This window comes from Carassius carassius, chromosome 48 (assembly GCF_963082965.1).
Source record: "Carassius carassius chromosome 48, fCarCar2.1, whole genome shotgun sequence".
NCBI classification, from domain to species: domain Eukaryota; kingdom Metazoa; phylum Chordata; class Actinopteri; order Cypriniformes; family Cyprinidae; genus Carassius; species Carassius carassius.
The window spans coordinates 7,869,303-7,882,101 of NC_081802.1; the positions used below are offsets into that span (position 1 = coordinate 7,869,303).

The 12,799-nt window shown below is 36.9% G+C and overlaps 1 protein-coding gene across 1 annotated transcript; it reads left to right on the forward strand.

The window, feature by feature from the left end:
* The first annotated feature begins 1,506 nt into the window (after positions 1-1,506).
* Positions 1,507-12,432, forward strand: LOC132131936 (SCL-interrupting locus protein homolog). Its single transcript, XM_059544119.1, has 17 exons — positions 1,507-1,822; positions 2,061-2,138; positions 2,236-2,343; positions 3,153-3,268; positions 3,355-3,536; positions 6,951-7,192; positions 7,277-7,360; positions 7,657-7,743; positions 8,284-8,431; positions 8,528-8,637; positions 8,747-8,873; positions 8,973-9,806; positions 9,879-10,014; positions 10,227-10,428; positions 10,555-10,699; positions 10,806-11,092; positions 11,173-12,432. Exons 2-17 carry the CDS (start codon positions 2,062-2,064, stop codon positions 11,894-11,896), a joined length of 3,609 nt encoding a protein of 1,202 aa, XP_059400102.1. The 5' UTR covers positions 1,507-1,822; position 2,061; the 3' UTR covers positions 11,897-12,432.
* The last annotated feature ends 367 nt before the right edge of the window (positions 12,433-12,799 follow it).

Genomic DNA, 12,799 nt, shown 5'->3' on the forward strand with positions numbered 1-12,799 from the left:
TATCTGCAGATTGGCTTCATCACTCTGTCTCCTCTCCACCAGTAAAGCTGGTGTGTGGTGGGCGTTCTGGCGCAATATGGCTGCCGTCGCATCATCCAGATGGATGCTGCACACTGGTGGTGGATGAGGAGATACCCCCTGTCTATGTAAAGTGCTTTGAGTGCCTAGAAAAGCGCTATATAAATGTAATGAATTATTATTATGAATTATTATTACAATTCATAAGGCAGTATGTACAGTAAAAGTAATGATAATAATAACTTACAAACATGTATAAAAGCAAATCACAACTTAAACTTAATCAATAATAAGGTAAATTAATTACAGGTATTGCAGGTAAATTAGAAGGTTTTAACGCAGTCCTCATTTTTAAGTAGAGTCCTTACCAGATCAAGAAAATATGATCATATTACCCCAATTTTACAGTCTCTGCACTGGCTACCTATTAAGTTCTGTATCAGTTACAAATTATTATTACTTAACTATAAGGCCCTAAATGGTTTAGCTCCTGCGTACCTAACTAGTCTTCTACCACGTTACAATCCATCACCCTCCCTATAAGATCACAAAACACTGGACTTCTGGACACTGGAGTTCCTAGGATAGTAAAGGCCACTAAAGGAGGTAGAGCTTTTTCGCATTTGACTCCCAAACTCTGGAATAGCCTTCCTGATAATGTTCGGGGTTCAGACACACTCTCTCTGTTTAAATCTAGATTAAAAACACATCTCTTTCGCCAAGCATTCGAATAATGCATCTCTTAAATTGTGACTGAAGTTGTATCTGATCAAATGTGCATTCTTATTCTTTAGCTTGGTTTAAACTAATCAATTTTACTTTGTTGGAACAACAGCTATGCTAATTATGTCTATTGTTTCTCTGTTTTGCCACGGGATTTACATCCAGAACACCTGAGAAGAGATGATGCTGACCCTCAGAGGACCCCAGATGATGCTAACCCTGAATCAACAAACAGAGCTAACAAATATTGCTACAATTGATTCATATAATAAATAAATAATAAATATTGTAGTACAAAATATTAATTTTCTTTAAAGTTTTGGCCCATAGTTTAGTAATAATAATAAAAAAGCTATTCTAAATACATTAATCTTCCCTTCCAATGAAACTAGAACAATTCAAATATAAATGTAAATATCAGAAAAATCTTCAAAACATCAGTAAATTATTTTTATATTTTTCAAGCAATAAATATGCAATTTTGTGTGCAGAATATTTTATTTTATATTTTTATATTATCCTTTCAGGTTGATCCATGAAATCAGAATAACATTTGATTAAAAGTATCAAAAACAGTTCAAAAATATACTATTACTATTCACATTCTACAGTTTTTTATGATAAACAGCCACAAAACACTTAAAGTTTTCAATACTAAGATCAATTCTAATATTATCGACTCTAGCCATTCAAAAACACTCCGCAAGAAAGCGGGTCCGGTTCCTCTCTTCCGATTGGTCGAGCGCCTCCCTCAACTGGATTCCTATTGGTTGAGCCGCCCTTCTGCAGCGCCCCGCCATTGGAACCTGGAAACAGCGCCACAATTTATTTTCGAGTTGTTGCGTTTGCTGAATGCGTCCGTCTTGTATTCCATTGTTTATTGACAACAACTGGTTCTCTCAATTTTCTGACAACCCGAACGAGTTTAATTATTAACACTGGTCGTTATACGCGGCTTGGCGCGGTTAATACCGCTCGAAGGACAGTTTTAACATTTCTGGTCAGTTTCCACGCTCACACCCAGCAGTGTTTCGACTAAAACACGACGAAGGCATGAGCGAAGCGTTCAAACAGCCCAAAGGTAAGATATTATATATCCTACATCAGTTATAATAAACTCTTGAAGCATTTTTTATAGGTTTTTGCGTGTTTTTAGTAGTATTGGCATGTTAGCATGTAAGCTAATGTTAAGCCACCTAACCTGCCAAACTTACAAAAATACCATAACTGAGTGTCTGAGACGTTTTGAAAACGCGTTATTCAGTGCTAGATCGGATTCATTTAATCTTTAGTTCATTAAAAAAAGCTTATTTCCACAGGATGAATCGCGTACAGGTGGATTTTAAAGGGCTGCCAGCCCACATATTGGAGAACAGTGTTAGAGCAGAAAACCTCAGGTAACTAACTTAGTTCTCATGCATTGCACCTAAAACTCTATTTTTAAACTTTTATTATTATTCAATGAAAGTAATATTTTTGTTCACCTTTTTTAAGGTCATCGGACAATGTCCTTACTCCACTGTCATTCCCAAAATCTAAAGTCTCTCTCTGGGATCCATCTCCCAGTGGTGATGTGGTCAGTCTGCATTTCTCATATTACAGGTAAGTCTTCTGTAATCTTTTGGATAAACCATATTTTTCATTAAAGTGAATATCACTATCAATGAGGGAAAAAGAAACACATTTTTAAAGCCCCGCAAACCAGCTGATTATAGTATTATTAATTTGCTATTATAGTATTCATTAATAATTTAATATTTTTAAATGTAGTAATTGTTTGTTTGTTTTTTTCTTCAGTTTTAGTACTTTTTATGCCACCAGCAGTCAAAAATGATGTTTTTGCATTTAGACTTTTTCTTTAGTGATGCATATCACTGTGCTTATTCTAAACATTACATTTTGCCAGCACACTTTCAGTCTTGCAACCCATCCAATTTTAGAATTAAAGTACTATAGTATTGCAGTTTTCATATTTTTAGTTTTAATTTATGTTGTAGTTATTTAGCATTTTTAATTATGTTTGTTTCTATTTTTATTTATTATTATTATTATTAATAATAATATTATTATTATTAGTTGTAACTCTCAGGTGGGATCCAATGCATCATTTCTCTTTTTTATTTTATTTTTATTTTTTTGTCAATCAATATTTTTTATGTTTCTGTTTAGCTGTTAATTATATGACCTTTTTTTCCAGTTTTCACTTGATTATTAAAGTAATTTTAGTACTTCAAATTGTTGCAGAGGCAACTTTATTTTTTTTACATTTTCAACTAATTTTTTTTTGTACTTTAGTTACTTAAAATTGTATTTGTTTTAGTTAATTATGACGTCTGATCTGATGATAAAAAAAAAACCAAAAACTTTTATTTTATGGCTCAATGTCCTCAGTAACATTTGGTCTATTCCAGGAATCCGAGACTGTTACTTGTGGAAAAGGCATTACGATTAGCTCACCGTCATGCTAGACAGACAAGCAAGCCTCGGTTTTTCTGTTTCCTGCTCGGCACACTGGCAGTAGACAGTGGTTAGTATTGAGGAGGCCTGCATTTGGAAATCCTATAATCATTGTTAATATCATAATAATCACTAACTAATATGTCCTTTTCGTAGACGAGGAAGGTGTGACAATAACTCTGGATCGTTTTGATCCTGGCAGAGAGCAGACGGGATGTCCTGGGAAAGCTCCAACTGCCCTTCTCCCCGGAGACATCCTTGTGCCATGTTTATTTGAAGCCCACCATGCTACTGGCATCACAGTGCACTCGAGGGAGGATTTGAACATCTCGTTTAAGGTAGTTGATCTGAGAAATACTGACAGCACATGTTTAACTTATAACGGTTGGGGCTCTTTCCTCTTTCTGTGGAAACGTATTGGGGCATTAAGTAATTAACATCACCCTGTAACCTCTCAGTAACAGCTGCCTTGATTGTGACACTGTGCTCCTTAGAGACAGGTGATTAAGTGTGTTGCACTGCTCCCATCTGGCGTGGTTTCCTTGGTTTCTTAATTTGCTTTGAACGGTTCTTAAATTAACCATGGATGTGTTATTAATTTAAGACATTTTAATAATTGTATTTATTTTTAAACAGTTCGGGGTTGTTATGTTTTTTAAGTATTTTGAAGCTCATACAAGGTGCTTAAAGTGCATGAAGTACTTGAATTTGACATTTTAAAATTTAAGGTCTGGAAAACCCTTGAAAATAGTAATATTCAAGGTATATGAATTATTAAGACAATAAATATATGAAATAAGGGTTTAATTATTTTTCAGTAAACGCATCTTGTCACACAAATTTAATGCTGCACTTGGTCTTTGTAGACCTTGTGGAGCCCCGCCCATTTTCAGCACTGCACTTATTTTCTTTTGGTCCGTATTTCGACAGTATTTATGAATGAACCGCTCTCCTTTAATATCTCTCTGGTCTTCTGACATTTAAGGCATCTGCTTTAAACAATACGTGCACACTGCAAGCGTCTTATTTACATGATGTAAGCATAGCTTGGTTTCTCTTTCTCTGTTTTGTTCTTTACAGCTTACACTCGCTTTAGTTTAGCAGTCATTAAATACTGTTCTTGTAAATACTTTTCAATATGTCCGAAATTTACCTTTATACAATTTACTATTTACAACGAAGCTCAACATGGTCCTCCGCAGCGGTCAAAAAGGATTTAAACAGTGAAATTTGTATTGTCTCTTCTTGTAAATTTTTAAAGATGTGGAGTCGGATGGCAGTTTATTACCACATGATAGTGTTTGTCAAGAACCACTAGGTAATTCAACTGGGGATTTTTACACGAGTGGTGGGAGAAAAACACAGACATTGATTCAGACAGCAATAAAATCACAAACTAACCCCAGTAAATATTTAAAATACCTAACGTACCCATGAGAAACAATTACTGTTCAAATACGGCTATAGAAGCAAACAGAGCGATCACAAAAAAACGAAATTCAAAGAAAAAATTCCTAAGATGTTTTTTGTACTTCAGGAGTTCAGCAACGCTAAAGATTGTTCAGTGGTTGAAATTTTTACTTGCCCTGCCAATATTTTCACTGGCCTTGCCACAAAAAATAAAATAGTTGCTGTTATCATTGTTTTTGAGCACGAAAGCTGTAGTGGATACCGTAAGTTTGAAAGCGTTTAGCTAAAATTATTAATATGAATAAACAGTGCTCATAAACGGCTGCTGAGGTCGTATTCTTAAGTGAAGCGAGTTGAGGCTTGGACCCGGAAACACTCTTCTTACGTCATCACTTAACAACCGAATAGAGCTATTTCAAAATGCTATATTATCATATTTCATTGTATGCGATTCAGCTTTTATTGTTCAGGTCGATCATATAATCGTGTAGGGAAAAAAATCAATCTGAATGAGGAAAGTGATAACTTGATAATATTCTTTCGATGGTTTTGGGGATTTCCCCTGACCAGGACTTTGATCTCTTCGAAGTGATTCAGCTTCAGATGTGCCCTGAAGCTGCTATGCATGTCAGTATTGTTCAAAGTTTCAATAATTCCCTTGTTTACCAGCCAAACTTCATTTTAGCACAGGGCTGGGTATCGATTCAGATGTCTCTATTCGATTTAGATTTACAAGCTCTCGATTAAATTCTCAATTAAAAAAATTTTCGATTACATTCAGAGAATATAGTTTTAATACAAATGCTATTGATATGTCTAAAATGAATTTTGAATGGTGAATTTATAAAAAAATTAAGAGCCATAGGCCTGTATTTTTAACCTTTTCTTTTTTGTAAAGGGTCCTTTTTTTTAGGGCCATATAAAATGTTCTTAATTTTTCTGGTAATCAGATGAAGGCATAAAATAATTTAATTTATTCTAATCAAGTGAAAAAAAACTTTACATTTTTGGCAAACAAAGTGCTGCACAACAGAGGTTTACTGTTACATTTAAAAAGAAAACAAATGTGATTATTCCTTTAAAAATAAAGATTTATTAGTAGTAGTAGTAAAGGTAGTAGCATTGTTGTTACATTGAGTCTTAAGACTGCTTAATAGTAATATATTTTTGTCAGTTTCTTCACGTGAAACCAAACTTTTATTTTGACTGTTTGCCATGAGGAACTTGCAGTCGCTGTGTATGTGATGTGACGGTAATTTTGTCAAATTTTGTCAAGAGAGATGGAGCCAATCTTTTTGGATGGGGATTATTAGGAGGCCATGATTTACAAGGGCCAATAACAATGTAACCTTCACTGAAGTAGCTGATATATTTTAGGACATTATTAATGTTACCAATATTTAAAGAAGTGGACATTGCATACTTTGCATGTGCTTTACTTTATTTTTGCCATTTTGTTTTATTGGTATATTATTATTTATCTCTTTATCTTTTTTAGAATTGAAAAGATAAGATATTGTTTGATAAGTGACATTTCTGATTAAAGTCCTTGAAAACCAAAAAAGTAAAGCTTAAAGTCCTTGTGAAAGTCCTGGAATTTAAATTTTACAGTATCTGTACAAACCCTGAATTAGTCAAAAATAGTACAAAAAAAAGTCAAGTAAATTTCAAGTAAATGCTGATATTTTGAACTTTATTCAAAGAATCCTAAAAAAAAATGTATCATGGTTTCCACAATGATATTAAGCAGCACAATCGTTTCAGTTGTTATGGTAATAAGACATGTTTATTGAACAGCAAATCTGCACTGTAGTATGATTTCTGAGGATCATGTGACACTGAAGACTGGAGTAATGACTGCTGAAAATTCACCTGTGCCTTCACAGAAATGTATAAAAAAAAAATGTATATTCAAATAGATTTTCTTTTTTTCCTAAATTGTTAAAAGATTTTAGAATATGACTGCATTTATGATCAAATAAATGCATCCATGGTGAACATAAGAAACTTCATCAGAAACCCACCCCAAGCATTGTATATTTCAGATGTCATCAAATAAATATTAGAAGTAATTTAAATTATACATTTATGTGAATATTAAGATAAAATTAATATTGTATTTTTCATATATTTAAATATTTTATTTAAATTTGTTTTCTTTTGATTTCATTAATGCTTGTTTATTTATTTATATATATATTTATTTTTACTTTTAAATCAAATGGAGCGAATTAAAACCATGCTTTTCATTACAGCATTTCTTCTGACATTCTCATTTTAAATTGATGTATGTTGAGATTACATGGTCTAACAATAATGCCTATTTCTGTGTCTCTTTCCAGATGCTTCAACATTGCTGCTGCAGTAAAGAGATTCTGGAGTTGTCCAAACTCCTCACCTTGCGAGCTCGTCTCAGCTGTTCTGAGAACATGGACCGACTCACCTTTGACCTGTCCTGGGCGGCTGTCACTTTGGCCTGTATGCTAGATGCAGTCCCTGTCCGGGCAGTGCCCATCATCCCAACCGCACTGGCCAGGAACCTCAGCAGCCCTGCAGGTGTTACCCAAAACAGCAGGAAACGTGGGTAAGGAAGCACTTCTGTTTCCTTATATAGCCATGTTTTGTTCTTGAAAGCTTGTGTTTTAAAATGTGACTCATTCTGTGTCAGGTTTCTTACCATGGATCAGACCAGGAAACTTCTCCTCATACTTGAATCTGACCCCAAGGCTTACACTCTCCCTCTAGTAGGAATGTAAGTTCTTTGATTGTTTAGAAATGGTGACTTTCTTACTGCTTTATTCAGGCTGTAGGCAGGTATTATAATTTGGCCCTATTAGTTACATTAGCCCACTGCTCTGGGTGTGTGTTCACAGTGTGTGTGTGTGTGTGTTCACTGCTCTGTGTGTGTGCGCTTTGGATGGGTTAAATGCAGATCACGAATTCTGAGTATGGGTAACCATACTTGGCTGAATGTCACTTCACTCACTCATACTTGGAGTCCTGCAAGATGTTCAGAGTAGGTGTGTAACAGTTGTTCTCCTGTGGCAGATGGTTGAGTGGTGTTACACACATCCATAATCCCATTGTGTGGGCGTGGTGTCTGAGGTACCTGCACAGCTCCGCCCTCCAAGACAAGTGAGTGTCCCATCCATCTGCTCTTTTGCTCTTGTGGTCCAATAAGTCCATTAAAGACTAAATGAAATGTATGTTGTTCTGATTAAAAAGTTTTCGGAATCTTTCATTCAATTATAATAATTTTCTCAACATCTGACCTGAATTTTCAGATTTTGTAACCATTAAATATTAAATGTATCATTTTAAACACTTACAAAATATCTCATTTGAAATGACATAAAATATTAACCAAAGGTATTGCATCCCACTTTTCATAATGTAATCAAATGCTGATCCTATTATGGAAAAATAAATGAGCTAAACCTTCATTTATTAAATTGAATCTATTTATTTTTATAGATTTAATCATCTATTTAGGAAAGTATTTTTAATATTATTATATTTTACATTATAGTTTTAATATTATTGCTTGAATTATTTCCGCATGTTTTTGTTCAAGTAAATGTGATCTTTTCCTTGTTGCTACAATCTTTGAAATCTCTGAAAAAAAGATTTTTATTATTATTCAAATTAAATTAAATCCCTGGCTTGGGTTTCCAGAGTGATGTCGGAGGGAGGTGCTTTCCTGGTGGTTCTGTATTCCCTGACTCACCGGGATCCCGAGTTCTACCAGTGTAAACCATGTGTCGGACAGCAACAAATGAGCTTTCAGCTGCTCACCTGCACAGAGACATTCATGCTGTACAAGGTAAGCCTGTCTATGTCTTCTGCACTAAATAGTTTTTAGCTCTGCATTTTATTACTTTTGTTCACCATTAATTTTACTATTAATTTTCTAATACAGAATGTAGAGCCTTCAGAAGGACGGCCTCTACAATTTGAGCTTAGTGCAGAGAACCAAAATCAGGAAACTGTGTTGTTTGAGGAAGTACTCTCCCAGACTGTTTTAACAGGGTACAATCTTTTTATTTCTCTAAAAAAAATTTTATGTGTTCTGACAGAATACAATATACCAAAAAAGAAAGAGGAAATATAACACACTATATCTACTTTGACTTATTAGGACAACTCTTGCAGCATCTTCAGCTGCTCTACAGAATAAATTGTCGATCAGTGATCATGACTCAGGTGTAGAAGATGAAGACCTCTCTCCTCGGCCGTCTCCAAATCCTCATCCTGTCAGTCAGCAGGTTTGTTAACTTAATGGCCTTGCACCCCTGATGTACCTCTCAATTTCATGCAGGATAACTTCTTACCCATTAACCTCCATTTAAAATATTTTTCTTCAGACTAGACGCGTTCATCCTTCAGTACCAGAACTCTCTATGGTATTAGATGGCAGCTTTTTGGATGGGAGTGTTGTTAATACACAAGACATGACTCCTGTTTCTCGTAGCCTTTCAAATGTCCAGCGGAGAAGTATTAGCCCTGCCCACCAGGGCCTCTCAGTCATGAGACCTCCAGAACAGGGAAGCGTCCTTGGACCTCCTCCAATCCGAAGACCACTAACTCCCATCCTTTCTCAGCCAAAAAACAAACAACATCTAAATCCAGCACAACAGACACCACAACCCAATGTGAATCGTAAATCCATGCCTTCAATGAGAAGATCAAGAGAAGGCTCATCTGCATCATCGTCTTCATCGTCATCCTCTTCCTCAACAAGAAATGCTGCTTCGCCCAATGGCTCTTTTCATCAACAAAGGCAGAGTCCTTCCCAAGGTTTCCTGACCAAACCCCAGCCAATTTATTCTGGACCCCCAACATCAGCTCACAATGGGGCCAGAAAGAGTTCAGCAATGCCTAGCCAGACCCCCATTCATCATCCATCTCAACACAGGCTCTTCCATAGCACCCCAGCTGCCAACCCTTGCAGCTGCTGCACCAACCAACCAAGCCATGTCCCCTTGTATCAAAACAACACCTGGCAAGGGACACCATGTGTCCCCACAGTCAACACCAACAATGGTTCTGCTGAGCAAGTCCTGTCCTGTCAAACCCAGTGCTGCCAAAGCCAGTCTAGACAGGTAGCATGCCTAGACACCCCCATGGGTCTCCTTCCTGCTGATGCTTACAGGATGCTTATGGATCAAGAGCGTCAGTTGAAGCTGCTTCAACTCCAGGTTTGTATTAATAAGGCAAATGTTGTATTGTTGACCTGTTGTCACATGTTGTTGACAGACTTTCCTTAACAGATTCAGAAACTTCTTGAGTCTCAGAGCAAAACACCTCCAGTATCATCTGCAGAACATGATACTCAGCAGGAAAGAGACAGTCAGACACCCACATCTCCTCCAAAACGAACAAGTGTCAGTGTTGCTGTAGGAACAGGTACTTTGGAAGCTTTCATGTTCTTGAATTTGTAACTGGTTCCTTTCAGTATCATGACATAAATTAAAATAAATGTATGCATTTAGCAGACGCTTTTATCCAAAGCGACTTAGTGCATTCAGGCTAATATTTTTTTACCTCAGGGAATCGAACACACAACCTTTTGCGCTGCTAACACAGTGCTCTACCACTCAATTTTGTTTGTTTTTTAGGGGCTAGCTTGTTTTGGAATACCTCCCAGGAGGCCTCCACACATGGTGCCCCAAGTCTGGATTGGCAAACTGAGATCGAGCCAAAGTCTGGAGGTCAAAATGACAGTATAGTCACTTCCAGACTCGGATCTGAAAATGCATATCGTTACACTGAAGAGTGCAGTCCAGGATCTCCTCTACATCCAACATCTCCAAAACCCAAGTAATGAACCCTTTGATGACCCCTAATGAAGCTGAAATGAATGCTAAATCAATTTTAGCGATTTTTAATTTTCATATCTGATTTATCGAAGAGTTACACTTTTTTTATTTGATTTGTCTTTGGCAGCATGTCATCTGGTTTCGGAGCCCATTCGTTTCAGAGTCCAGTGTTGGGAGAGAGTGCAAGCATGTATTATAACTCTCAGTCACAGAGTAATGATCCGTCTGAAATGCGAGAAATTGACAACCCAAGATTTTACCAAGAACTACTGGTATGGCCCAATTTTTTATGCTTTAGTTATAGTTTCCACGTATTTAATTAGAAATTGATGCATTGTGAATGTTCAAACCAACTTTATGACTCAATACCTGCTGCAGGGTCGGGTGCAAAGTCGTCTACAAGACTCCGCAATTGTGGAAGAAAAGGTAGAGCAAGACATACAGAGTGTCCCAAACAGACAAAGTCTGTCTCCTGTACGACTTCAGTCTAAGAAATCACTGACATCCTCCATACCCCAAACTCAAAAAACGAAGCACAGATCCAGTCCTCCAAATCAGGACCGTGTCTTAAGTGCAACATTAAGACAGCTCCAACAGTTCGGGGTGAACATAAACTTAGACTCTGCCCAGGAAAAGACGACACGTGCAACTGTGGAAAGTGCCAGGTAAAGACATAGTCAATGAAGGATTATTTTATCAAAACTATTATTAAAAGTCTTGTTCCTAACATCCTTTTTCTCTTCAGTACCCTTGCCTGCATTAACCCAGAGGCAGTGATTCCAAGACTAGCTCTTTCTGAACCAGTGGGGACCAGCATTTGGGGGCCAAGCGGCAGTGTAGACCTTAGCCTTGAGGCCAATGCAATTGCACTTAAGTACTTAAGTGACTCGCAACTGTCAAGGCTCTCATTGGGCGGTCAATCCTCCGGGCCATTTCCAGACCCTAGCGCGGTTCTCTTGAGAAGACCCGCTGCAGAAAAGAGCAGCGTTGGACTCAGTATACTGTCCCCCACCAATATGTCTCTAGCTACCTGTAAGTACATGAAGAAATACGGACTTATTGAAGGAGAAACAAGCAGTGAAGAAGAGCAGGAGGACACTGTCCTGGTAGACTCAGCTCTCGGGTGTTCTGTACAGCATGGAACGTCCAAGTATGTGAGCGTTGATCAAGACCGTGAAGACCAGACCACTGCGGTCCTCAAAAACATTACAAACAAGCCAGTCTCCAATCTCCACATGTCTCCCATTGACTCTCAAATGCAGTTAATTCTAGACTTGCGGCCCAAAATGCAGCTGCTTATGTGTGGTGGGACAAACCCAGAGAAGGAGAATGATGCAAAGAAAGGTCTGACTCAACGCAGGTCCTCGCAAACTGAAAACCAGAGGATACAGGAAGTCACGGAGCCTGAAGGGTCAGTGGGAAATTTCCTGGATCTGAGTAGGTTACGCCAGCTCCCCAAGCTCTTCTAAAATGCATCATAGGGGTTTTCCAAACAGATCCCTTTAACACACAGAAACATCTCATCAAGAAATGTCAGTTTGTTTTAAACCCATCCTCTGAGATATATCTTCCATTGTTTGTTTACATGGTTTAACACCATTTTATTTTTAAAAGTTTACAGACTATTTTAATTGAAAGCTTTTAAATGTTTTGTAGTCTAACTGTTCATCTTGTCACCTTAATGTTATTTCCTTTCATATGCAGGGCTGAATTTTTTTTACGTGTTTATCTGATGACTCCTTGTGTGTCATGTACAGTATGAGTAAAGTGCCTTGTATGAAGTCAAGTGACTCGCTTAAGGCAGAATTTTTTACGCTTTACTAATTTTAACTTACAAAATTTTGTCTTGTTTGTGCAATTACTTGACTGTTGATTTTTACCTCAAATTTACATGAACCGTTTCAGAGGGGAATTACTGTTTGAGGTTTTACCCTTTTCTGTTTTGTATGTTCTTTTTAGATGACTACATGTATGTGTCTATAATTAAATTACGTATTCTATTTTATTTTGTGAGTTTTGTTACTGACCATCAAATCCTTGTGTTTCTCATAAGGACATCTGAACAGCTCAAACTTGTTATCTAATTAGTAGGGAAGAGTTTGACTTGCCAAACACACCTGGTGACAAAACTACACAAGTTTACATAATAATAATAATATCTAAGGGCCAGAATTGAGGTAGGATCTTTTGACTTGGGCTAGAGAGAAACCACACAGAACACCCTAGCAACAGCATACCAATGAATTAAACATTACTTGGAGTGCCTTAGCAACCACATTGAAACAAACATGTTGGATTCAAGACTCTAACATAAATAAGAGCCATTATGTTAATGTAGACAAAAGCTCAGACACAACATCACTTTAGTTTCT

Coding starts and splice junctions, on each gene's coding strand:
- LOC132131936 (XM_059544119.1), top strand. CDS start 2,062: ATGAATCGCGTACAGGTGGATTTTAAAGGGCTGCCAGCCCACATATTG. Junction 2,139..2,235: donor GTTAGAGCAGAAAACCTCAG/GTAACTAACTTA, acceptor ACCTTTTTTAAG/GTCATCGGACAATGTCCTTA. Junction 7,361..7,656: donor ACTCTCCCTCTAGTAGGAAT/GTAAGTTCTTTG, acceptor CTCCTGTGGCAG/ATGGTTGAGTGGTGTTACAC.